Source organism: Siphateles boraxobius, unplaced genomic scaffold (assembly GCF_051911475.1).
Source record: "Siphateles boraxobius isolate OS27281-9 unplaced genomic scaffold, OSU_SipBor_1 53, whole genome shotgun sequence".
Lineage (NCBI taxonomy): Eukaryota > Metazoa > Chordata > Actinopteri > Cypriniformes > Leuciscidae > Siphateles > Siphateles boraxobius.
Window position 1 is genome coordinate 7,040,514 of NW_027509175.1, and position 26,569 is coordinate 7,067,082.

Below are 26,569 nucleotides of genomic sequence, written 5' to 3' on the forward strand. Positions count from 1 at the left end.
TTTCCATTTACTTTTTGATAATTATCATACTATCATTGATAATTATCATGCTGTTATTTTAGTTTTTTGTTCATAATTGCTGTTGCCAATTTTGAATAAGAGTTACTGTTCATTGAATTGTACAAAAATAATTTTAAACCAACCAAACAAACACAAAACTTGACAAAAATAGTCTTAGAGAATCTCTTATTATATATTAAAATCCACAACCTGAAAAAAATAGCCAAATATGTATGTGCAAAACAACTAGAATTCAGAAGCCTTTCTACAGAGAGCTGTAAATCCGTCTAGTGGTTACAATATGACATTGCATTATAATTATGCTCACTACTTCCAACAGATGGCACCAATCTGATTTCAAAAAAAAATATTTTTATAGGCCTTGTCTCTAATTTAACCTGAAATACAGCATTAATTAAAATAAATTAATAAATTAAAAATATATATATATATATATACATTTTCTATTATTTTCAATGAGGAAAATTGATCATAATTATTCCATAAATATTAATTTTTATCATAAAATTCTCATAAAACTTGACACAAATAGTCTTTGAGAATCTCTTATTATATATTAAAATCCACAAACTGAATAAAATAGGCAAATCTTTTCAAAACAACTAGAATTCACAAGCCTTTCTACAGAGATCTGTAAATCCATCTAGTGGTTACAATATGATATTGCATGATAATTATGCTCCTACTTCCAACAGATGGCTCCAATCTGCTTTCAAAAAATTTTTTCTATAGGCCTAGTCTCTAATTTAACCTGAAATACAGCATTAATTAAAAAATAATAAAAATTATATATATATATATATATATATATATATATATAGACATTTTATATTATATTCAATGGGAAAACATTGATCATAATTATTGCATAAATATTAATTATTATCATAGAATTCTCTCAAAACACCAAAGAAAAAAAAATATTATTGAACAAAAATACATGTCATTGATTTTACTGGAAAAAAAAAATTAGATTTTAGGGGTCCGGTCACTTATGACCGTGAAGGTCCAATGTGTGACTGGTGAACGAAGTGCCCCAGAATGTTTTAAGTTAAATTGTGCATGGTCACGTGTAAGCTTAAGACTTATTTTCACTTAAACAGCTTTACAGTTGCATTTACAGTTAGCCTATTAATTAAATGTGACCCATTCTAACAGCATAGAGTGAGACGTTGACAAGACTCTCTCTCTTAATATTTACGTTATTATTTGTGCTCACAACTGCCAACTCTTTCAGTACACAGTCATTCAAGTCAGGTGAATTAGCACCTGAGTCTGAGTGTATTGATTCACACAGCATTTTCACTTTCAGTGTCAACAGATTAATTATTTGCCTGGTTAGGAGACAATATTACGTATTGTTTGTAATGTAACATTTTGCCTAAAATCTTCTGCAAAATTGCTAAATATAAATGCAAAAATAAATATTTTGCAATTAAATTACTCAATGCTGTTCACATCTGACAAGAGTGTGGGCTGCAGAGGTGAAGTGTGACGTATAATTAAGAGACAGACTGATGATTCAACGCCTTGTCTACTTAATATAGAGTCAGTGTGTAGGATACACTGAATGCAGGTTTAAAGGGGATTAACAGGTCGAATTTAGCATGAGGGAGCAAAATGATGCATGTGTTTGTCATAAACCCTTGATTCCTGATTTAGCAGTGGAGAGGGTCTGGAAATGTACAGTGCTTACTGACCCTTCATCTTTATTGAAACTCAATGTGTGGGATGCAGCTCTGGAGAAAAGTGCACTGTGGACGCAAAGATGTGGGATTACAAAACAGTCTTTTGTTGCATTAGTCAATGATAATTCAACTTTAATTGAATAAATGCATTCATTGACAGATAAATTACTATTATGTGCAATAACGCGTTACAAAAAAGACACTTTAAAACATTGTCTATCATTGTGTGTCTGTTCTGTAGTGGGTAAAGTATCTACCTGTATCTTATCAGGAAATGCCTTTACCCACTGCCTGTGTTCATCTGATCTCAAGCAAAAAACACAACATTGATTTGGCATACAGTGCATTCATGCAGGATTTTAGTTTTTGTCAAATGACCGGTAGTTTTTATTTTATTTTAAAGGGGTCATATTAAATTGAGGAATCAAATGACCCCTTGATCTTTTGAGGGGAAAAAAAACTTGTATTACAACAAAAACATTCTGACTTTCAGAACTCAAAACATTTTGAGTTCTTATTTTTAACAATATCCCTGGACATTTCAGTCGGATCTTAGTATGGCACATTTACACAAAGAAGTGTTACATTTACATTTAGCAGGTAATTTTATCCAAAGCCACCTAATAATGAGGAACACAACCAGGTAATTTTTAGGTTTTCTTTTTTTCAAGTCTAGGCAAAAAACAAAAATAAAAAATATTAACATTATAGGCACCCCTCCAGTAAAATGTGTATTTTTTTTATTATGATATGGCCCCTTTTGAACTGAGAAACTGATAGAAAGGAATCAGAATAACAACACAGTATACAAACAAGAACACCAGAATTACAATCAGCACATCTCAATTTTATGTGATAACATTTTAATATAATTATAATATTATGTTTTCAAAAAGAAGCCTCTATTATACACAGATTTGTTTGATCTGTATAACATGAATTCTGTGTGCAAAATGCTGATTCATTGCTCGAGTAACTGAAAAACAGCAAAACTGCATCACAGCTCCACTTCTGTCAAGACTAAATGGTACTTCAAGTCTGCTGCACTTCCTCTCCTTTCTCCTTGAGCTCTTGGTTGTACCTACACACACAAATACAAAGTGCGTCACTTCTTTAGAATGAATAATGGTTTAGCCTGGGGGGGAGGGGGGGGGGGTGTATGGGTATGGAAGGTGGCCACCCACCGGCAGAAACATAAAATAGACATCTCTGTCCACCAACATTTAGGCCTAGTGTCACATCCACCAGCGCTGGAGCAGTGTTAATTTTGTCAGCAAATTTTGATTTAGTTTTAGTCTTAGTCTTTTGACTAAAATGCCATTTAGTTTTAGTCATATTTTAGTCATCTGAATTGTTTTAGTTTTAGTCTAGTTTTAGTCGACGAAATACAATAACATTTTAGTCGACTAAATCTACAGTAGATTTAGTCGACTAAAATATAATGGGTTTAGTTCAATTGTAATGCATTAATTTAGAATTTCTCTAAAATTTCCAAACCCATATACTCCCGGAGAAAACATCTATTAACCTATTAATATGAATGATTTTTAAGTTTGAACATGCAATACAGATACAGATTTAACTGCTGTTACTTAAAAAATATCTTAAAATGAAATAAAACCACTTTTCCTAAAGTACAACACAGTCTTCTTTACAATGAATGATATATTCATTCCTTATAACTACTTACACATCATTCTTTATTCTTTCAAGCAGACATATTTATTTGTATGAATTAAATATAATTAATCCTTATTAAAGCTATTAACAAACAGTGAATGCTTTTCTCTTTTTCTTTTGTTGCTTGATCAAAATTAAGGACACGGACCGCATTAGGTTTATTGCCACTGTCACTTTAAGACGTCGGATCATGTCCAATGACATGCGGATACAATTGCACTGATGCACATCCGACACACTCACAGTTTAAGACATAACCAGCATAGTTTACATGAATACTCTCCAAAAAGGACATTTAGACATACTGTTGTGTATTTCTCCATTCAGACATGAAAGAGAGCTCAATTCAGTAGCCTACTCGCGCGCTGTAGGTGTATTGTGCATGACTGCACGCTTCGGGTTAGGTGTGTGCGCAAAGAAAACCGCACCGAATAGAGCTCTTTTTTGCATCGTCACTCTTATTCAGAGATCTATATGTCTGCTCTACTCATTCTCCCAGACGTTCACATTTTTTAACGTTTTATGACCGCGGGGTAGATCACGTTACAGTAGCCTACAAATGTGCGCATCTACCACACACGCAGGACATCAGTTCTGACGGATCGCTTCCCAAATCGTCACTATCTAAAATTTTCGTCTAGTTTTTATTCGTTGACGAAAATGTCAATAGATTTTCGTCATAGTCTTTGTCATTCAAAACTAGGTTTTATTTAGTTATCGTCTCGTTTTCGTCTGTGAAAAAATGTCGTTGACGAATAATTTTCGTCGTTATTTTCGTCAACGAAATTAACACTGCGCTGGAGTGCCCATAATCTCCACCAGAGGGCAGTCCTCTCCAATCCTGGGCTATATCTCATCATGATCTTACATTCCCATAACCCATTGCCTGGACTCATACCCTTGCTTTCACAGACAAGGCTTAAGCCTAGTCCCAGACTAAAATGCATGTTTGAGCTGTTTTAACTGAAAGCAACTTGCACGGACATATCTTAAAATAGCTCACTTTCATTGTTTTGTCTCAAGATGCACACCAGTCATGTTTTTTTTCGAAAGGCACTTTCATAAAAGCTACTTAAATGCCCTAATTGAACTAAGGCCTAATCCTGGTTTAGTCTAAGCCCCGTCTGTGAAAAAAACCTTGTGCTTTTAGCTCATGAAAAAGCAATAACACATGAGCTGGACATGGATGAGTTTGTAACAGAATTCTCTAAAATGAGTAGAAAGCTAATGCTGTAAATATTATAGTTATATGAGTAGACCTTTTTCAAGACCTGCCCTGTTTTCCTCAAATCTAAAGTATCTAAAGTTACTAAACTAATACAAGATCTGTTGTGTGGTTAAAAAAAAAAAAAGATTCTAAATATAGACCTACATAAGATTGTAAAAATAAAAATGTAAATAATAACAATGGCCAAAAATCTGTAATGTTATACTATATTAACAGACGTGAGGATAATTCTTAAGAAAAACTGATTTTCAGATCAAATTTCTATTTTTAGTTTGTCACAAGTTTGTTTTAGTTGATGTAAATAGTTATTTTAAAATACCTGCCCTTTTTTTTAAATCAAATCTAGTTATTTAATTGATACAAGATCTATTAAGGGGTCAAAACAATATTACAAATGCAAAAAAAAAGAATGTAAAAATAAACATGTTAAATAGCCTATGTTTATATATATAAAGTTACTAAATAGTTCCAAAAAAAAAATATTTCAAATGAAGAACATGTTAACATTTTTAGTTAGTAATAACAAGTTTGTTTTAATTGATGTAAATAGTTATTTTAAAATACCTGCCCTTTTTTTAAAATCAAATCTATAGTTACTTAATTGATACAAGATCTATTAAGGGGTCAAAAAAATATTACAACTGCAAGAAGAGAGACTGTAAAAATAAACATGTTAAATATGTTTATATATATATATATATATATATATATATATATATATATATATATATATATATATATATATATATAAAGTTACTAAATAGTTCCAAAATATATACAAAAAAATATTAAAAATGAAGAACATGTTAACATTTTTAGTTAGTAACAAGTTTGTTTTAGTTGATGTAAATAGTTATTTTAAAAGATCTGCTCCTTTTTATCAAATCTATAGTTACTTAATTGATAAAAGATCTGTTAAGAGGTCAAAAAAAATTACAAATGCAAAAAGAGAGAATGTAAAAATAAACACGTTAAACATGTTTATCTATATATATATAAAGTTACTAAATAGTTCCAAAATATGTTAAATAGTCGTCCCGTATACCCCCCCCCCCCTCCCTCCTCCTCCTTCTGACCGGCCCACCTGGAATATCACTTGGCCCACCTTTCATCTCATATCTGGAGCCGGGCCTGAAGTTGTGTCCTGCCTATATAAGCCCTGACTGAGTCCGAAATTGCATACTAGGTACTTATTTTGAATAAGTAATTACTTCATAACTACTAAAAAACTACATTCTATATATTATGAGTGTGTATAGTATGAATGTAATCTGGACATACTACATTCGCCATGTTATCACTGTCATGTGACCTACCAGGGTCAGGTACGTCGCTTCACTGACATACACAAATCTTCTCCCGTGGCCTCATGGGATAGTAAAGTGTCCATTGTATGCACACTTGAGAATCTTGTACGTAGTATTAGGTCATTCGGGTACTTTTTGCCTACTCTTTTAGGAGTACTGTGAATTCGGACATACTTCTTTTGTCACATACTGTTTTTCACCTACTATATAGTACTATATATTATCTGGGTTGTTTGATAATTTACCTGTCTTTTGAATTACGATTCTGTATTGCCCTATTAAAAAGCTGGATTTGGATCGTCAACCGAGCAGCTTGTGAGCCCTAGGGCCAATCATTTGTGGAGGCCATAAGTCAAATATCTCATCTTTTTATGTACATAAAACACGCTTTAAAGAACCGGTCCATAACTTTTTTGGATTAAAAATGATCCAAAATAAATTTGAGCAAGTACATAACCAGCCAGTGATCAAAACGGTCTGCTTGCCGTAGCTCGATTCAAAACGGCAAGCTTGTAATAATGTTTTTAATTCCAGTGGTACTGGTGGATTTCCGTGGGAAATTCGAGCATGTCTTTGCGTCATTACGTCACATCTGTACACAAAAAGAAGGTGTATTGGCTAATAGGCTATATTGCGTGTGAGGATGTTGGAGGTGGAGATTTATAGCCTTTTCTCACAGCACTTGATATAATTAAACATATTAATTTGATGGTGGATCCAGAAAGGTTCAAACGACAATAACCAGTGACAACTGGAGATTCACCCGTTGTAAAATGCATAAGACATCGGACTTCAGAGTGGCTACAGAAAAAAAGAGACTGCAAAAGGGCCCATTCGCAAACAAGGATAATTATCGGAAGGGCATTAAATGTAGTCACGCAATGCTGATGTTGTTAACTTTAACAATTTCAGAACAAAGTATAATTGAACAGTTTGACGTGATATGATAAGCGATCGTTAGATTTATTCAGCGCGATTTACTGCAATGCTTTTTTCCCTTAGTTGGTCAGAACAAAAGTGGATGTTACTTACTTGTTCAGATGACATTTTACGATGAAAATTCTTATGTTAGTCATACTTCCAAAAAGTAGAATCTGTGATTCTGAATGACAGTATCCACACCGACGCGGTGACTGACAGCCGCACATTCTCCTCAAAACATTGGATTCATCCGCGCTGTGCCGAGGCACAACCCACGTAAAGTTGATAATTCTGCGAAAAACTGCAATTGCAGATTTCGAACAGAGATGGCGACAAAGAGGAAAAACTACAGACTGCAGCTTTAAATAGTAATGGAGATCATATACAATTCTGTAGGATTGCGGACATCAGGAGCCAGAGTTGTCCATCCTTGGCCTTATAATATCTAATGCATGTTAATCTGCAGTGTTTTTGTAATATATGCGTGTTATCCCAGCAGTGTAATTAAAAAAATTAAGGTAAATTAGTAAATTTACTAATTTGAAAATAGATCAAAAATTTAAACAAAATTTACTTTACAAATACATTTATAAATAAAATAATTTATTTAATTTTATTAGTTTAAATAAAAAAATTTTTGGAATCAACCAGTAAAAGTGACTGAATTGGAAAAACACCCTTTTGATAAACAATGTCTCTCAGCAAAAGTTAATAGTGGTACTAAATATATAGTAGGCCCAAGGCAAGTGTGATAAACAAAACATATTTTTTTTGTAGTGTGAACATTACAGTACAAGCATTTATAAGTCATTTGATGTTTAAAATGTTAAAAACTGAGTTGGTGAATAAAATGAAATAAATAAAACATTTTAGTAGCTTGATATTAGATTTAAAAATACTGAAGCTTTTGATGATGCCACTCCAAGTGAGCATTCTAGATTTTCTGACAGATTAATACTTTGAAAAAAAGAGATCTTTTTTTTTTTGTGCGTTTAAAAATATGACACATTTAACAGCTTAAATGTACTTTTTGTTAGTATCTTGTTGAACTCCAAACCATTGAACTCAAAATCTTTGCAGCTTAACCCTACAACTAAGATTGTCACCTGTGTGTATTTACTGATGGTAGTAAACAAAGCTGACCTTAGAACAGAGCTCATAATGACTAACCTCCATATTCTCGTGAGCTGGACGCTTCCACATATGCCCAGGAAGAAGTTAACAGCAAACAGAGCCCAGTTCTTGGGAATGATCACCAAGCAGTACCTTGACCAAATTAATCCTGGAAAGAAACCAGAGGGAGTCGCTGTGTTAAAATAAAATCCTTATTGCAGAATCAACACTGTATGTGGGTAAAGTGGGTTAAGGCCATAGCCTTGTTAAATTAGGACTTGTATAGGTAAAAACGTAGGCCAAGATCACACTTGAGCTACTGAATGGTAGTATGAGAATTTTTTTAAACAGTTATGTTGAGAGAAAAGACTACCAGTCTCAGAAATGCTTTGTCAGAGTCAGAAAGACAGACAGAGAGAATATTTTCTTGACTGTCAAATTAGATGTTCATTTGGTAGAGTTAATTTCAAGCTCTATTTTCAGCCGAACTAATCTGAGGTTACTTTGAGGCTTTAGATAGGATATTCTAATCTAGAGGACACTGACAACAGCTACTGATGTTGATCAATCTTGACCAAACATCATCGAGCATGTTTCTCCACCTTGCACAAGTACCTGTGGCTGTAATGACGCAGGACTGAGAGAGACTGAGTTTTTCTGGCGGCCGGGTCATATCAGAAAATCCAGCCACAACTAAACCCTGCATGAGGAAAGAAAGAGCAAACAAGAGTGAGCTTGCCATAAGGACTTGATCAGCAGGAAATTCATGATATGATTGCATTTACCGCAGCATTACAACATATCGAATTGCAAAATATTCACTGCCAAGTGCCAATTTGAATAACTTAAAGGTATAGTTCACTCAAAAATCATTCTTATCACCTAAATGCCTTTACAAACCAGTGGCAGTCAAGGTCAAAAAAGCAGCACAAAAGTAGTCTGTGTGACTTCCGCCCTACATTTTAAATCTTACAATAAAATCCATAAAATTGTTTTGTGTAAGAACTAGAAAAATGTAAAAACAGAAGATGGTAAAAGGTGATTATAAGTGCTTTATATTTTAACATTTGTATATATTTAAACTGTGAGGGGAAACCAATTCTCATCTCACCCATTTAAAAACAGGTGCCCAGAAGAAAACCGTCTTTGGCCCTGAGAAAAAAAGAGAAAAGATTCTGTGAGAAATTATGACAGTGCTAAAGCTGAAAGTGCTAGAGTCACACTATTATGGATAAATTGAGAATAACAATTAAAAATAATAATAATAAAGAACACAGTTCTCCCATAATTCTGAATTGACAACTAAACAAAATAACATGTCATTTACTAAAGGTTCTGACAAAATGTTAATTGCTGCAGTCTAAAATATATAATGAATTTGAAAAAAAATCGATTTAAATGAATGATTCAATGACTCACTTCACTTGTTTCATTAATGGATAAATAACCATTTTTTTTTTACGGAAATCTTAAATGAATGATTCAATGACAAATACATTCAATAACAAATAACACCAACTGGTGTAATGATGTAATTGATACAATAATTATTTTGAAATAATAATAAATAACTACTTTCAAAACATAATTTACTCTAGGGCTACACAATTAACCCGAAATCACGGTTAAACCGATATGGCTTAGTGCATTTATGAAATCGAAAAGGCTGTGATTATTTTGTATGCGCAGCTTGTCAGTGAAGCACGGCTCAGTAGCAAATGCTGCTCCATCTGAACTTGTCAATTGAGTAATAGACATAGCCGAATCGTTGTCATTAAGGAAAAAGACAGTGTGAGCGTGGGTGTTTAATTTGAGATCGCAATCTTTTACGGATCAATCATGCAGCTCTACAAAGGGCTGTAAAAAAGAAACTTGCTGTCGGTTAATTTTTTTTATTTGATTCTCTAAATTCCATAAAACTTGAAAAATGCTTGAGATCAGATAAGATCCACCTAAAAATGTCATGCAGTGTATGATCAGAAATTATCAACCAGAAACATTGGAGTAGTCTAAGCAATGATTAAACTTTAAGAATACGTTTACATGTCAACAATGTACTTAATACGAATCACTTTTTCCTTTGCTTTATTCACGTACAAACGATAATGTTCCCAAAACGAACCCCGTAGTACACACGCAAATAGGAAACCAGTTCTAGGTGATAATGGTGGACAGGACGCCAACACAAAATACATGATTAGTGGGACAGAAAGATGCACATAGCTCATTCAAACTGTACAAGCCAGCCCCTAAAAGCATTTTGATATTTAAATCTGACTTAAAAATGTATGAATTTCGTTGCATCAAATTGCAGCTGCAAACAAATGATCATATCTTTTCTCAGAACTAACAGCTCTCTCAGCCATTTTGTGATCCCAAGGTTATTATGGATGTATGAAGTTCATTAATAGTTCATATAGATGTTTTCAATTAACGTTCAATTTTTAAAGGTAGCCTCTAATTTGCTTTACATCTTAACCTGTGAAATGTTTGCATGAAAGGTGTTCTTGTGCTATCTTTCTTTATAATAAATGGCACTTGTCTAACGCACTCAGGTATCTCCAAAATCTTTTTGGGGCTACTGTATGACTGCATGAAAATAACATCAATAACACTGCGGAGATAATATAGAGAAAATGCTATGTAATTATAGAAAACATTAATGCTTTAGAATAAAAATACATTTCGTCAATGACTGATAGTGTGTTTCCTCAGACAGGAGAAGAGTGATTTCTTTACCAGCAGGATGATTGTAGATGGGTCTTAATTTAGGCGGCAGCATTAACTCGATCCTGTCCAGGGTCCGGTGATACGACGCTCTCAAACCACCGGAATAAAAACGACATGATTGCAGTCGTAAATAAAGTCTGCTGCTGCTCATCATCTTTCAATGCAGCGATCAGAGCACGATGTCGATGGGAAGTTAATAGGTGCGCACCTTCTGTCCACCCTTCGAGACGACCTATCACAATGTCACCATCACTGAAAACACGTTTTGGTGCCAGGCAGCGAGCCTACAGAAACACAATGAGATAACGTTAAGTGAGACCGTTCTTGAAAAATACACTGATAAATGAATGAATGATTGAATAAATGACCGATCTCTCACCCTACATGTATTCTAAAATGGACTCCTTAGATCTCTACGGGGAAAATGTGGTCATATGATCTATTAATAGGTAACCTAGTTGAATATTAAAGCGACTGCACTGGTGCTCGTCAAAGAGTACTAACGGCTTCCGTCCAGCAGATGTCGCTGTCGGTCTAATAGACGCATTCTGAAAATCCCCGTTTTGGTTTGTGGAATCGAACTGGGTGAAAAGAGAGTGAATTTGGAGCAGAAAATTGTTCAAATCTTTAAATAATCCATGGTATGAAATATCATTTCACCATATTACTTGATTGCTAATACAATTTTTGATGGTCAGATTTTAATAAAATTGCATAAACCGGGCTCTCAAGTTTTGAAGACAGGCAAGAGTGACATGTTTTTAAAAGTGACCTATAACATCGACTATGCAATAGGCCTACACTTTAATTAATTTGGTGCTAATAAAATTATGAAGCCTATTTGAAGAGAGATATGTGTATAATGTGATAACGAAATATGACTAACGTTAGGCCTAACGTTAGACTAGCCTACTTGTTCTGAGCAGGTGTTGTCAGTGAACAGGCTGTAAAACTGTTGGCTAAGTTACAGACACTCATGAAAAACTGATGCTAATTATCTGGTAAACTCTAACAGCAGTCGAGTCATTGTCATTGTTTGTGTCAAACAAGTTGAGAATTTGTTGTAACATTAAAACAGGAGATCATGACTTACTCTGTGCTCAAATTGAAGCTCGGAGCTCCAGTGGTTTCCTCTTTGTGGGTGAACGAAACTTTCAATAGATCACGTGAACAATTCCAGGATATGCTTTTTTAAAAATTGGTTGTTGCATTAAATCTTACCCAGATACAATAGTGCTATTTTCTGATTGGCTATTCTCTAGTCCCTTTCTTTTTTTTATTGGCTGATAAGTGTCAGACTCGACTAAGAACTCTAGGGGAGACGCGCTTGATTCCTGCTGGTTCCATAGTGTAGAGAAATATTGGGCGCTGCAGCATATTCAATATATTATAAATAGTTTTTTCCGCATGAGAAATACAATGTGTGGCGGGAGTGCGTGACAAAAGACCGAAATGAGTGACTGTCAAGCTCAATAAGTGACACTTTAGACTCGCCATGCATAAATAAAATATGTATATAGCCTGCCCTATATATATATATATATATATATATATATAGATTATTATAGCCTAGTATATCATGCTAATTTCAGTTTAACAAAAAAGTTTATGTTACTCTCAGAATTGACCTATTATGCAACCTTGACACAGTCAACTTGTTTAAATTATAAGTAATTAAAAGTAGTAGGCTACTTACTGTCTGTGCATGACTGCTATATGTACACGTAACACAATAGAGTTAATATAAACCATATACATTTCACACTACCCCAAATGGGGTGGGTCACATCTTTTCACTAGTGAATGGGAACACTGCCTATTCCTGGGCTCACTGAATTCACTTGGCAGCTCTAAATATTGGTAAATGTGAAAATAATGATAAGATGCTATATTGCATTTTGCCTAGTATGGAAAAAAAATGATTCTCTAATGTATGGCATCAAAAACCAACTAGATCAACATACTATTGTATATGTCTGAAAAAAATAATAATCCACACAAGCACATTAAGTGCAAAACAAAAAAAATGCTTTGTTCATGCATTGTGGTTGGTTGTTTTTGTTTGCATGTATACTACTTAGGAATTCTTGTGTTTTATTCCTTAAATTCCCCTTTGATAACAGTAAATAAACACTAACAGTAACTTGTTATGCAATATGCAGCACTTATGTAATTTATGTAACTGTGGGGAAACAAAGCCACAGTTGAGCCACAGTTGGTAATCATTGATCGTAACCATAAATCTTAACTTCAATCCTTTTAATTGATACATTTTTATAAAAAAGAAGAAAGGTATCAGAGTGGGTTTTTAGATTTAAATCAATAATTAATTCTCTACAATTAAAATATTAGCAGATCAGAAAATTTTGAAAGTTTGATCTGCCTCCGTCACAATCAAATTACAATACTTTAAATTACAATAGGTCTACATGCAAAACGTAGTTTTTTGTCATGTCTCATTTCATGATAGCATAAACAATTTCTACACATTTCTAACAAAAACATTGTTCAATGACAAGTTGCAACTTGCGATGAAAAAGAGGCAAAGAGAATTAAAATCTGGTAAAACCAATTAGAAAAGGGTTTAATTTCTATCATACCTGAGGTGACAATTGTAATTTCACCTTTGGCTTGAAAATGATTGATGATCTGTTAATGGATGTTGTTTAATTTTATATAACATCTAGGCCTACTCAAAACCTAAATGTAAAAAAAAAAAAAAACTAAAAAAAAACTAAATATATTGTGGTTGACTTGATGGGAACGTTTTAATAAGATTTTTAAACTACTTTAATTTGTAGATGACAAATATTGGAATATTATATCGAAGTTGAGACACATAACATGAAACACCCAAATGCTGGCTACATGTGTTTAAACAAAACTTTTAAACATTCCCATTTTAGAAAGTCTCAATGAGCAATAGCGCAAGTATTCATTATAAGTTCCATTACTATTAAATGAATTAGCATTATAAACAGCAAAAGTCTGAAGTGAAAAATTAAGCAGGCATAATTTGGAGGCAATGTGACAGTAATTCAAAGCCTTATTCCTGTTCATATATAAACAGGAAGGCTTTAATTTTGACAGACGTGACTCGTGAGGTCTGTTTCACACGGATGCAGTCACGAAATATTCCTAATCATGTGCTTACCGAAACTGAATGAATCACACACGGAGCTTTCATCCTGTTTTATGTGTTACTGTAAGCGCTTGATACATGATCGTGTGTTCTGATCGTTACTTTACTCAAGATTGTTACATTACGATTTACGTGTTTGCATAAACATTCGCCGCCTGAGGATGTGGATTCATTGTGAAGCTTACAGTAAGCAAGTTATCCCAGTGGTGTCTGTTACATCCTTAATAGATTACTCAATCACTAGAACAATAGTGAACATGTAGACTGTATGTATAGATATGATATGATATGACTTAAACACTTTTAAAAGCGGAAGTGTTTTTATCATGAGTCACATGTTGCTTACTTTATTTCTGTGGAAAGTCCGGGATAACCCTGCCAGAAAATTCCCGAAATTATTAAGATTTACTAGACATAGATAGATAGATAGATAGATAGATAGATAGATAGATAGATAGATAGATGATCACTGGTGTTACTAAAATGCAAAAGATAAAAAGAGTTCAACACAACACTAAAAATCTGATAGAACGTTGATCCCTAAAATCTTTGAACACATCCACTGGACGTAAAACAAGTATTTGGACACTTATGTCACAGTTTGTCACATAATTAGCAGATGTCGACTTATAAAAACATTATAAAAAGTGTAGCCTACATAAGTTTATGAATGTTATTTTAAATATTATGCAATATATATATATTTTATAAATCCTGAATGCATGTCTGATATTTGTTCCTTTCACCGTTCAGTCTTAAAATTCACGGAAAACAGAAAGAAGGATTTACACTTTCAGAGCTTTCTTTTGAATCAAACTTATGTCTGCAATAAAACGCATGATCGCTCCAAACAAACTCATATGTGAATACTGGAATGGTGACAGCCAGTCATAAAATTCCCCTTTTATCTCTAACTGGAAGTTTGGGGGATGGCCCAGATAAGCTGTAGGCCTATATGTATCTGTTGATAGATAGAAACCAGACTATTTTAAACATGCTGCGCCTTCTGATCATATTAAGTTTGCTCAGAAGAGGTCAGTAATTGACTTATTTTTATGGATAAATCTGAAACTGCTCTGGCTGGATGTTGCTAAACTCGATGGAGATGGTGGGAGGCTTATAACAACATCATTTTTTTCATTCCACAGCTTATCTTTCAGATATTGTAGCACGAGGAGACACAGATGTTGTGTTGGGTCAGGATGCTTCACTCTCTTGTACACTACTACCGTTCGCGTCTGGAGTCAAACAAGTCACCTGGCAGCGGGTGCGCACGCACGAAAATCTACAAACTCTGGCAACATTCAGCGAACAATTCCAGGATAATGTGGCTGAGGAGTATGTGGGAAAAGTCACTTTAACTCTGGCGACATTTAATTCAACATCTATTACCATCAAAAACACAACATTTGAAGACGAGGCTTGCTACATTTGTTCCTTCAAAGTATATCCATCAGGACCCAAACGAAAAACCTTGTGTCTTACTGTTAAAGGTAGGTAAATACCTGCAACCAAAGGGAAATCACTAAGGTTATCTGTCAGATTTTGAGTCAGAAAGAGAAGGATCAATTAACAAAGGCAGATTTGAACCAAAACATTAAACTGTTTTTTACACTAGGGCATATCAGCTTAGGGAAGGTTATGTGTCACATGTTTTTTTAAATGTGTAATTTTATCAATTTTAAAAACAGTTTTGACATGCTTTGCATTTTTACTTTCAAAAGTAAACCATGAGAAATATTCCCTGAAGTAAAAAAGTGAATACTAGCCCCACTAATTAATCAATAAGATGCAGAAAGTATGGCAACACTATATGTTGTGTAAGTGTCAAACAAGCACTTTCATTCAAGATAATGCAGATATGCCCAAACTCATAAGGGGTTGTGTAAATCAGAAGGTACACAGAGATCTGTCTATGAATGATAATGGCTTCTCAGTGCAAGACTTTCATTCAGTTTCCAGTTCCAGAAAAATGAAAGCAAATGTCAGCATCATAGGGTTAAGATAGTATATTACACATTGTGAACTTTAATAGACATTTTGACCTTTGGATATGACATCATTTATTGTAAGATTCTACTTAAGTAATTATGTTGCTGGTATTTTACAGGTATCTCAGAAATAACAGCAGAAGTGAATCCTTCACCCACTTCTGATTCAGATGTTGTAGTCTCATGTTCAGCCACTGGTAAACCAACTCCAACAATCCAGTGGAAATCATCAGAGACAGAAATGAACTTCTTCATGTCAAATAATTTCACTAACCTCAATGAAGGCAGTTCAACCACCATTACAAGTAACATCACAATTCCACTGTCACAGTTTCATGGGAAGTACGTGGAATGTTTGGCTCAGAGTGACGGCGTGGAGAAGAGGTTTCAAATTTATATGCCTAAAGATGATAATAAAGGTAACTTGATTTGACTTATTAGACATTAGTGTTTGGGTGGTTGTGGTTTATGGGATTAAAAACTGCATGAGCTTATATATAATATATAATTATATATAATATAATATTGTAATTTCATAATTAAGCTAAACAAGATGCATTTTCATATTTAAAATGAAATGATCTTTATCAATAATTACATGCAAAAAAATTTTTTTTGTTTCACAGAAAATGTCACATTAAGAAAGTATATAATTCCGATGTTGGTCGTGGCTATCTTCAGTATTTTCATTATTGCCTTTTACCTTCACACAAAGTTAAATGGTAAGCAGAAATATATGACTTTCTATCAGGACCACATTTATTGCAATAAAGAACAGCATTGCTAATTATGTATATTAATAATTTCTTCTTTTTTCAGATAAAAATAAGAAATCTGCTTGTGCAGCATGAACTACCGGTCATCTGCCACTTTCTTCAGAATCTTATATATGCTACTTTTGTAGTCTGCTACAAAAAAAAAGAAACAATGTTTCCTTTTGTGAATAAGCTAATATTAATATAATTGTATAAATATATGTTCACCTGAAAGTCTGTATTTTTCCACAAACAGTTTTTACATCCTGCATCTGCACTTTAAGAACTTAAGTATTTGTTATTTCTACCTAACATTTTATTTATTGTTGTGAGTATTGTGTATTGCATTTTGAAGAATTATGTTTCAGCAGGCTGTCTTTGAGAATAGACTATATCTTAGGTCACCTGTCCATAATGCTCAAAGTTTTCCAATAAAAAAATGCTTGTTGGACCCAAACATTCAGTCATTGATGGCTTACCCGCTATTAACAATAGCATAATTAGGTAACACTTTATTTTACAGTGTCATCGTTACATGAAGTTACTAGTATAAATTATCCATAATTACTGTACATGCAACTAACCCTGAACCAAACCACATCCTAATCCTAACCCTATAGTGATATGTAGTTGCGTAATATTCCTCAGTACTTAAATGTATAATTACAGTGTAACAAACACACCTTAAAATAAAGTGTAACCCATAATTCTTATGAATTCCCTTTGTGCATCATTTGCCTATTTGGAATCGGCAAAACTCTGGAAAAGCATTCCATTCAAAAACAAAAGGATAGATCTTATGAATAATACATGGCCTTCTCGTGTTCCAATGACACATGTACAGACAATTTTGTTTGTCCATATTGTAAACTCGCTCTTGGCGACTCTCAGCATTCACAGGAAAAGATGTAGATTAGGATTGCTTAGGTCTCGAATGGTGCACAAGAGAGAAATTCAAATGTTAATTTGCTTTGTTCTCTCAGAGAGTTGCGCTATCTTCCAGTTTTTACACATTCCAGTGAGTCACAATCAGCATAGATTTTTTATCCTGAAAGAAAAGTCCCAAAGGAAACACTGGAATGTAGAATAAAGGCGTTCAGTTCCTTCCATCGCAGAAGAAAGTTTCAGTTTCTTCCATTGGCAATGCATCAGTAAAATCCTGTAAAACATTAGAACTTTAGCAGAATTTCCAGGCTGCTCTTTTCCATGTAACAATATTGAATGGTCAATAGAGCTGTCAAATTTCAAAAATGTAAAAAAAAAAGTAGTGCATATTCCTCCTTAATACAAAATTTTGTTACACACAGAATGAAATTTAAGTTTTTATTCAGTGAAAGTCTAGCATTCCCTCTCATTCACATTCTACGGAATGGGTAGATAGGGTGCGAGGACTCAAGTGCAGAAACAATGGGCAAATATTAGTTAAGTAACAAACAAACACAAACTACAAACAAAACTCCTCGTGGGGGTAAATGAGAACAATAACAGGCAGGATCAGGAAACATAAAGAACATGGACAACGAACCAGTCAGGACTGCAAACACAGGGAGACTAAATAGGAAAATAAACATAAGAGGGTAAGGAGGAAGGCAGGTGGGGGAAATTAATCAGTAATGACATAACAAGATGGGCGGGGCTAGACAATATGCCACAAGGAAATACATGACAAGCCATGTGCTCACAACAGACCAGACTAAACACAAACACATGACAAACGGGAGTGTCAGAGCTCTGTCACCAAACAAACCCGACAGAAGGGACAGAACCCTGACACATCAAAGGGATAGTTCGCCCAAAAATGAACAAATTTCTAACAATTTACTCACCCTCATGCCATCCCCTATGTATATGACTGACTTTCTTCAGATAAACACAGATTAAATTTAGGAGAATAATCTATCTCTGTGAGTCCATACAATGCAAGAGAATGAATAAATTAATGAAAATGTCTTGTGAGCGGCTCACATATAGGCTACAGGGAGCAGAGCATACAGCGGAGCAGCATTACAAATAAAATGCCGAAGTGTGCACGTTCACAGTTGAACTGCAAAAAGAAATTCCCACATACCGTCCTATTGGGACAAGTGGGCCATATTAGTGTTTTTCTTACACACACCTTACACACACCTATCATTTCACTTCAAAAGACAGAGTTTCATCCACCGGGGCCCTATGGTTTACCGTCACGATTGTGTGGTTTTCCAAGCGTAATTTTCCGAAAAATCTTTTGTTTGTCTTTGTATGAAGAAAGACGGTCGTATACACGGGGGATGGCATGAGGGTGGTTAAAATGTTGAGAGAATTTTCATTTGGGTGAACTATCCTTTAACAATGCATAAGAACTCTTTTGTTAACTCAACAGGAAGTACAGAAAACCCACTTCCTTATGGTTTGGTCCACTGGGAGGAAATTTAATAAGAAAATGATGATGCATGAGAACATTATTTGATATGTAAAGTAGGATAGGATAAACAACTCTCTCTCTCTCTCTCTCTCTCTCTTTCTCTCTCTCTCTCTCTCTCTCTCTCTCTCTCTCTCTCTCTCTCTCTCTCTCTCTCTCTCTCTCTCTCTCTATATATATATATATATATATATATATATACACACACACACACACAAGTTGATTAATTTAATCAGGCTTCTAGTGGATTTTGAATAATCCGCTGATAAATACAACCAACAACCTGGTTTTAAATTATGTTAGCAAAAACATGTTTGACAATTTTTCTTACATGTTAATACATCCATTTGCTCAACAAATAAGTATGTGATATCTTTTTATGTAAAAATAATATTCTGAAGAATCTCAATCATAGTACAGTAGCCTAATGTGGAGTGCTGAATCTGAATGCCGTGATGAATTCACGGATTTACCACAATAGGCCTACATTTACGTGAGACAGCAAATATAACAAACCATTTCTGCATTTGCAAATTAGTTTCTGGGAAATGTGAGTCTTCCCGTTGAACATGGACTTTTCCTTCCCATTGATGGCTCATTTTACCTGTCATAATAAAATATAAAATAATCTACCATTTAATAGGAATCTCCGTCACATGGTGACGTAGGCAGTTCAAATTAGGCTACATGAATGCAGGAACTTAACTGTTTTTTTCATGTAGGCTGCTACATCTATATTGCACTCATGTTTAATTTCTTCTTTTTTAATGTTAATGACGATTAAAAAAAACCACAGTCTCCAAAATTATCACAGAAATATCAAAAAACTAAAACATGTTCATTTTAAAATAGGTTTATCTGCTACTTCCGGAAATCACGTGAATTACGCGAGACAGGGGAATCCTTTCTTTATGTTGCTCACAACCCGTAATAGATGGGGCGGGGAAATTTTTCCTCCTTTCACTTTCGACATGGACTATATATTTGTGTCTCATTACAAACGGATCATTCCAAACATTCGACATGTCGTGTCTGTTGAACTTGATCCTAATTTTAAGCTTCATAAACAGAGGTTAGTCCTGAGAATCCTACTTTTTATTCAATAGGCTACATTGCATTTCTTTTCTTTTTTTGGGGACAAAACTGTGTTAAGCTTGCAAACTAATAGCTTGTTTATTTTCATTCCACAGCTTACCTTTCAGATATTGTTGCACGAGGAGACACAGATGTTGTGTTGGGTCAGGATGCTTCACTCTCTTGTACACTACTACCGTTCGCGTCTGGAGTCAAACAAGTCACCTGGCAGCGGGTGCGCACGCACGAAAATCTACAAACTCTGGCAACATTTAGCGAACAATTCCAGGATAATGTGGCTGAGGAGTATGTGGGAAAAGTCACTTTAACTCTGGGGACATTTAATTCAACATCTATTACCATCAAAAACACAACATTTGAAGACGAGGCTTGCTACATTTGTTCCTTCAAAGTATATCCATCAGGACCCAAACGAAAAACCTTGTGCCTCACTGTTAAAGGTTAGTTAAACATTACTGTGATGATACCAAGGTATAGTCATGGTTTTACATAGTAATAGTGTTTGGTATACGGGCTTAATGCAGCATCTTGTAGCCTACTCGAATTCAAATTTAATTTTAGTCGCTTTATGAATAAACAGTATCTTGACTAGCACGTTTGATCTTATGTGGTGGGGCATGTTGTCACAATGGAACCTGCAAAAACATTTAACAACATATATATATACAAACTAATATTTAGAAGTTTTTCTAGTGATGTAGTGATATTTAGTACTTTTAAGTCATTATCTTGCTGGTATTTTTACAGGTATCTCAGAAATAACAGCAGAAGTGAAACCTTCAACCACTTCTGATTCAGATGTTGTAGTCTCATGTTCAGCCACTGGTAAACCAACTCCAACAATCCAGTGGAAATCATCAGAGACAGAAATGAACTTCTTCATGTCAAATCATTTCACTAACCTCAACGAAGACAGTTCAACCACCATTACAAGTAACATCACAATTCCACTGTCACAGTTTCATTGGAAGTACGTGGAATGTTTGGCTCAGAGTGACGGCGTGGAGAAGAGTTTCCAAATCTACATGCCTAAAGATGATGAAGGTAACAGGTTCAACATGGATATCGGCTACAATCGCATTGAGAAAATGTGCAGTTGTTACTTTAATCTACAGTCACTTGATTCAGTCAAACTAAATATTTTTGACATAAGTAAAAAAAAAAAAAACAATCAATTTAGAGGTTACAACTTAAACCATATTTTTAAAGACAAAACAGCAAAACCAATTAAGCCACACATTCATTGTTGACATTTTGACCGTTTTTAACTGCAATACTTTTTCCTCAATATTTAATGAAACAAATATTTTCTTGTCTTACAGCGAACAACACTACACCAAGAAGTTACGTCATTACATTTTCAGTCATAATTGTCATGACTATTGTGATTACTGTCATTTTTGTCATCTGTCTTCACACCAGGCTAGAGAGTAAGTTGCAAAATTCTATTCCTCTAGTTTAAATTGGTTAATGCAACCCCACATACTGTCATCTATTAAGAACAGCATCTCAATAACAAACTAATTTAATAATTTAATTTCTCCCCACCAAGGAGCCAGTTTTGGGAAAAAATCTCTTCATGACACAAACGAGGAATGTTAACTCTGCAGCTTCCACATAGAATCCATTTTCTTTTTTGCTCATTATCTTTGTGAATGTGAATTTTGTTATGTTCCTTAAAGGAATCATGAATATCTTCATAGTGTTTATTTAAACACTAGTATTTATTTAATTTATTTTTTTTAACATATTATTTAACATATTTATGTTTACATTTCTGTGAAGTATTGCATTAATATAGTTTAATACGATCTATTTTTTACTGTAAGACAGATTATACTCATTCTATAAGCATGTATTCATGTATCAGACCTATTTATTTGCACTTTAAGACCTAGTTGTTTGAATGTACTGCTTGAATGTAATGTAATTCTTCTGGAGTTGAGTATGTGACAGTTATTTATAAATTCATAAATGCAAGTTTTGATGTTTTCATGATGTCATTGTTCAAATTATGTCATTGATGTCAAACCGAGAATCTAAAGGGTGAAAAAAATAGTTTTCAACAGTGTGAAAGTTATATCATTGAACACAGAACCTGTTTTGTGGTTTCCTGCAGGAAACTCTAAAGCCTGCACAGAGAGATGACTACACTGTCAGAAAAAAAAAGTACAAAACGGTACCTTTTAGGGCACAAGTGGCTGTCACTGGGGTGGTACCCTGAGGGGTACCTTTTTGTACCTTTAATGAGAGGTACAAAATTTCACCTTATAACTTTGTACCATTTTAGGGGCAATTTTGTACCCCAAGGTACAATTGTGCATACTGTAATCAAAGCACAAAATTGTACCTTATTAAAAGGATCCCCTGGATATAGCCTAATGACAATACAGTTTGAATCGTATGGTGCGCAAAAAATATTTTTAAGAAACTGGCTTTGATATGCAGATTTTACAGATTCAATTTTATTTATTAACCTTCTTTTACAAAGAGAATTACTTACAGGTTGCGAGTCAAGACAATTAATTGTTCATCACACATAAAATTCATTAGACATTACTCAACAAATATAATCAAAAGTATAACGCAATCATTTAAAACTGTAACACCTTCAAAAAAAGGGAACAGGAGTACAATAAATTGTCTATACTGTCGAATACTTACAAATCAAATATAAGAAGAGTTATATATTGATATACAGATAATTATACAGGATAATGTACTGCACATTGAGGTTTACAGCATTGGGCAGTTGTTCTTCAGCAAGAATACGTTGTGCTAATAATTTTTCATCAACATTGTAGGCATCATTTTTTAACATCATTAATCTCTACTTTAACATCATTAATCTCTACTTATTACTCGCTGAAGCTGTTTGTCTTCAAAATTGACATGGCTGTACTTCTTGAATGCAGTAGAGCCGAAGTTAGTTACTGAAAAATTACCTGATGTGCATAATAAAGGGTTAGTTCACCCAAAAATGAAAATTCTGTCAGTAATACTCTACCTCATGTTGTTCAACCCCGTAAGACCTGTTCATCTTCAAAACACGAATTAAGATATTTTTTAACAAATCTGAGAGCTGGATCAATCCTCCATAGGCTTCTTAAGGGATTGAAACTTGCCAGCCCCGAAAAGTTATTAAAGACATTGTTAAAATAGTCCAAGTGACTACAGTGACTCAATCCTAAGTTTATCAGACGAAGAGAATACTTTTTGTGCGCAAAAACAAACAAAAACTAACGACTTTATTTCAACTATTCATTTCCTTCTCTGTGGGCCTCAAGTCAGTTCACGTAGTGTAATAGTGTAGTGTTTCTGTGTTGTACGTCACACGTAGGCTCACTATTGGCCGACGCTGGTCATGTGTGTGATGCGTGTGACCAGTGGCGTCATGCCCATTCAAAGTGAGGGGGCACGTGACGTGCCCCCTCAAATTTTTCCTCCCTGATAATTTTTTGTCACAACTTTATTCCTATTATGCTCCATAATTACCAGAGCCTATAACAACTCAAATATATTCTTCTGGATGTGTAATAAATCGGTCAGCATCAGCCCGCCCCTTTTTCCTAATATGGTGTCTGTGTTTATCAAATCTAGAGCGCTACGAATCTTTGCTGTGTATGTTCAAACAACTCACTCGTCTTGAACGTTGAGCTGGCAATGTTTTACAGATGGTCTTGAAGTGGTAAGTGGGCAAAGCAACAAATCGGCATTGAATAAGTTATCGGATGATATTAAACGGTAGTGGGATTATTTGTGGTTGACCTGGAAATTTTAACTTGATCAAAAAGTTATGGATTTGATATTAGCTGCGAATTCAGAGCATTAACTTAAGTTGTGTCAGTGTACTGTAACGTTATCGATAGCTAGCCTAGTCTAACCGTAAACTAGTTGTCAAACTTCTTTCAAAGTCCTTCATCACATATTAATATTAAAATAACTTAATTTCAGAGTACCACAAAGTCAGACCTCAGCACCTTTATGTACCTTTAATGTAAGATCGTTCTTAAGTCACATACCAATTTAAAATCATAACATAAAAACCGCAATGGTACTGTTTTTAAAATCATGTGTAGTAGGCCTAAGTGTACAGGAAGTGTGTGTGTGTAAACATGCTTTAATGAAGTAGACTTCAAAAGCTTTTGAATTTGAGCTTACAGTTCTTTCATCAAGCTGTCTTTTACATAAACTTACAAAATAGATACTTTAACTTAACCTCAGATATAGGAGGGTTGCTGCTAGCTCCGTTAAGGTATTTCTGTCCCTCCCAAACTGCATTGAAATGGTATGTTTAGCAGCCAGAATTAAAAAATTTTCAGGGGGAGAAACCCCCGGACCCCTCCTAACACGATCCATATCACCCGTCAGAAAACAATTGCAATGTCTCAGATTCTGCCCCCCCCTGCCCCCCCAAATTTTGGCTTGCATGACGCCCCTGCGTGTGACGTACAACAACAGAAGCTTATGCTGTTACACTAGTGAACTGACTTGAGGCCCATAGAGAAGGAAATGAATAGTTGAAATAAAGTCGTTATTTTGGGGGTTTTTTCACACAAAACGTATTCTCGTCGCATGATAAACTTAAGATTGAGCCACTGTAGTCACTTGGACTATTTTAACAATGTCTTTAATAACTTTTCGGGGAACAAGTTTCAATCCCTTAAGAAGCCTATGGAGGAGTGATCCAGCTCTCAGATTTAATAAAAAATATTTTTTTTGATTAATTTTTGGGTGAACTAACCCTTTAATGAGACCAATATGCTGGATTTATTTGACAATCGTGAATGTTCTTCGAGAGCATTTAGGACAACAGAACAGGCGATGGATTTGTGCAGATGTTACTGTAAGAGGTTGATCACTCTGGTAACCAGGGTAGGAAGAGGCTTGTCACCATCCACAGAAAGCTGAAGAAACATAAGGGTTTTTAAGTGTCAAATTGAAGACGAAATAGTTACAAAATGCAGAAAGAGCCCCTCAATTCACACAGCTAGCCCAGCAGATCTCTATCCCATCTACTCTTGATGACTACAGTGACTTTTCTTGTAAGCACATTTTTCCAGTCAGTGGCTTCCTGTACTTGAACAGTTGGATATGATGAAGATGGTTTACTGTAAAAGACAAACCGTGAGCTTAGAATTATACAGTTCTATCTCCGTTTAGGGTAGTTCTGAGAAATTGAGCATCAAAGTTTTTACATCCCTGCTGTTTTGTGAGATGGAACCTTTTTATTTTATTAATAACTACTAACAAAATATTTTTTTTTACAAAAATAACACCACACAGGCATTAATAAACACCCAATGGATAAGATTATGTCAAAAACTCAATTGCGACCAAAAGTGGAGATAGAACCGTACAATTCTAAGCTCACGAAAAGCACAAAATAGATTTCATCTCAATCAAATTTTATGATCATACTTGTTAACTGATGTAGAGAAATAATCTACATGAATATTATTCACCCCATTTGTATGTGGGCTGTAAATATATTTCAAGAATTATAAAAAGCATGTATAATAGACATTCAAGTAAAAGACAGAAACATTTTGCGCACCCACCCAAGCACAACGAAGTGTTCAAGCTTCTCTCTGAACAAGGCTGGCAACATGAGAAGGGCTGCTTTAAAATCTATTCCTGAAACAAAAGATATTGACATGATATATATATATTTTTTTTACACAAAATAATTATAGAACAAAGTAGTAATATTGAGATTTAATCGTCTAATTACATATCCATTGCCTTCTTAGTCCTTTAAAATGGGGTAACTCAGAGTCAGGGCCATAGCCACTTAAACATACACCTTAGAAGTTGAATATCTGCAAAATATTTTAAACACTTTTTTTTTAAATTGTAATTAAAATGTAACCCATTAATACTTTGGCGCAGTAAATGAGGAATACTCACTGTACTGAGCCATGCTTTCATACAATGTTCTTATCATTTTGATCCTATCTGATGCTGAAGGTTTCCTTTGTTTTTGGTCCAACTTAGCCTGAACATCAAAAAGAAACTTAGGAACTTCAAAAACTGCAGAAATATCTGCTGATGGGCTTCTATGGTAAAAAAGAAAGAAAAAGAGAAAGTAATAATTAGGCAATGTTACAGGGATACAGAAACACAACTAATACTATAAAGTACAAGTTATTACTACTGAAAAGACAAATTATTACATTTACTAGGGCTGCCCCGTTTGAAGGCCGAGACGTGTAAATTATAATCTGGGTCGGTGCGTTGCGTCTTGTGCGGCCTAACAAAATCTCGCAATCCAAACGGCAGGACATTTTTAGTCTCAAAATGTAAAAACTGAGATAAAACTCTACTTACAATGGCTAGCCCTGCAAATATATAGTGTTAGCCACAGTGTTTAATAGGGTAATAGGGTATGAGAGGCTAAATCATGAAAGTTTAATCATGGAAAATTGCGTTGTCACACAGAGTAACGTTAATTATAATCCTCGAGAAACCTCGATTTTCTTAAAAACATCCCAACA

The 26,569-nt window shown here is 34.4% G+C and overlaps 3 protein-coding genes and 1 long non-coding RNA gene across 7 annotated transcripts; 2 read left to right on the forward strand and 2 right to left on the reverse strand.

Annotated features, from left to right (window-relative positions):
* Positions 1-1,810: 1,810 nt before the first annotated feature.
* On the reverse strand, positions 1,811-11,847 carry mpc2a (mitochondrial pyruvate carrier 2a). Of its 3 annotated transcripts, none has more exons than XM_077205232.1 (6): positions 11,782-11,847; positions 10,698-10,972; positions 9,070-9,110; positions 8,574-8,658; positions 8,016-8,127; positions 1,811-2,790 (listed from the first exon to the last, which is right to left on the reverse strand). In XM_077205232.1, exons 2-6 carry the CDS (start codon positions 10,840-10,842, stop codon positions 2,742-2,744), a joined length of 432 nt encoding a protein of 143 aa, XP_077061347.1. In that variant the 5' UTR covers positions 10,843-10,972; positions 11,782-11,847; the 3' UTR covers positions 1,811-2,741. The 3 variants fall into 3 exon arrangements, with proteins under 3 accessions (XP_077061347.1, XP_077061348.1, XP_077061346.1); XM_077205233.1 differs by lacking the exon at positions 11,782-11,847 and adding an exon at positions 11,073-11,199; XM_077205231.1 differs by lacking the exon at positions 11,782-11,847 and adding an exon at positions 11,068-11,196.
* A 1,969-nt stretch (positions 11,848-13,816) lies between these two features.
* On the forward strand, positions 13,817-17,155 carry LOC143714167 (OX-2 membrane glycoprotein-like). 2 transcript variants are annotated; one of them, XM_077205226.1, is made up of 5 exons: positions 13,817-13,893; positions 14,979-15,323; positions 15,941-16,240; positions 16,448-16,543; positions 16,641-17,155. In XM_077205226.1, the coding sequence occupies exons 1-5, from the start codon at positions 13,833-13,835 to the stop codon at positions 16,670-16,672; spliced, it is 834 nt and encodes a 277-aa protein (XP_077061341.1). In that variant the 5' UTR covers positions 13,817-13,832; the 3' UTR covers positions 16,673-17,155. The 2 variants fall into 2 exon arrangements, with proteins under 2 accessions (XP_077061341.1, XP_077061340.1); XM_077205225.1 differs by lacking the exon at positions 13,817-13,893 and adding an exon at positions 14,778-14,864 and having other exon boundaries at positions 16,641-17,053.
* A 2,761-nt stretch (positions 17,156-19,916) lies between these two features.
* LOC143714025 (OX-2 membrane glycoprotein-like) lies at positions 19,917-22,052 on the forward strand. Its single transcript, XM_077204928.1, has 5 exons — positions 19,917-20,049; positions 20,168-20,512; positions 20,820-21,116; positions 21,395-21,502; positions 21,625-22,052. The coding sequence occupies exons 1-5, from the start codon at positions 20,001-20,003 to the stop codon at positions 21,672-21,674; spliced, it is 849 nt and encodes a 282-aa protein (XP_077061043.1). The 5' UTR covers positions 19,917-20,000; the 3' UTR covers positions 21,675-22,052.
* Positions 22,053-24,832: 2,780 nt separating this feature from the next.
* LOC143714026 (uncharacterized) lies at positions 24,833-26,258 on the reverse strand. The gene is made up of 4 exons (XR_013195385.1): positions 25,979-26,258; positions 25,807-25,894; positions 25,634-25,709; positions 24,833-25,183 (listed from the first exon to the last, which is right to left on the reverse strand). It is a non-coding gene; the product is annotated as an uncharacterized LOC143714026 (long non-coding RNA).
* Positions 26,259-26,569: the final 311 nt, after the last annotated feature.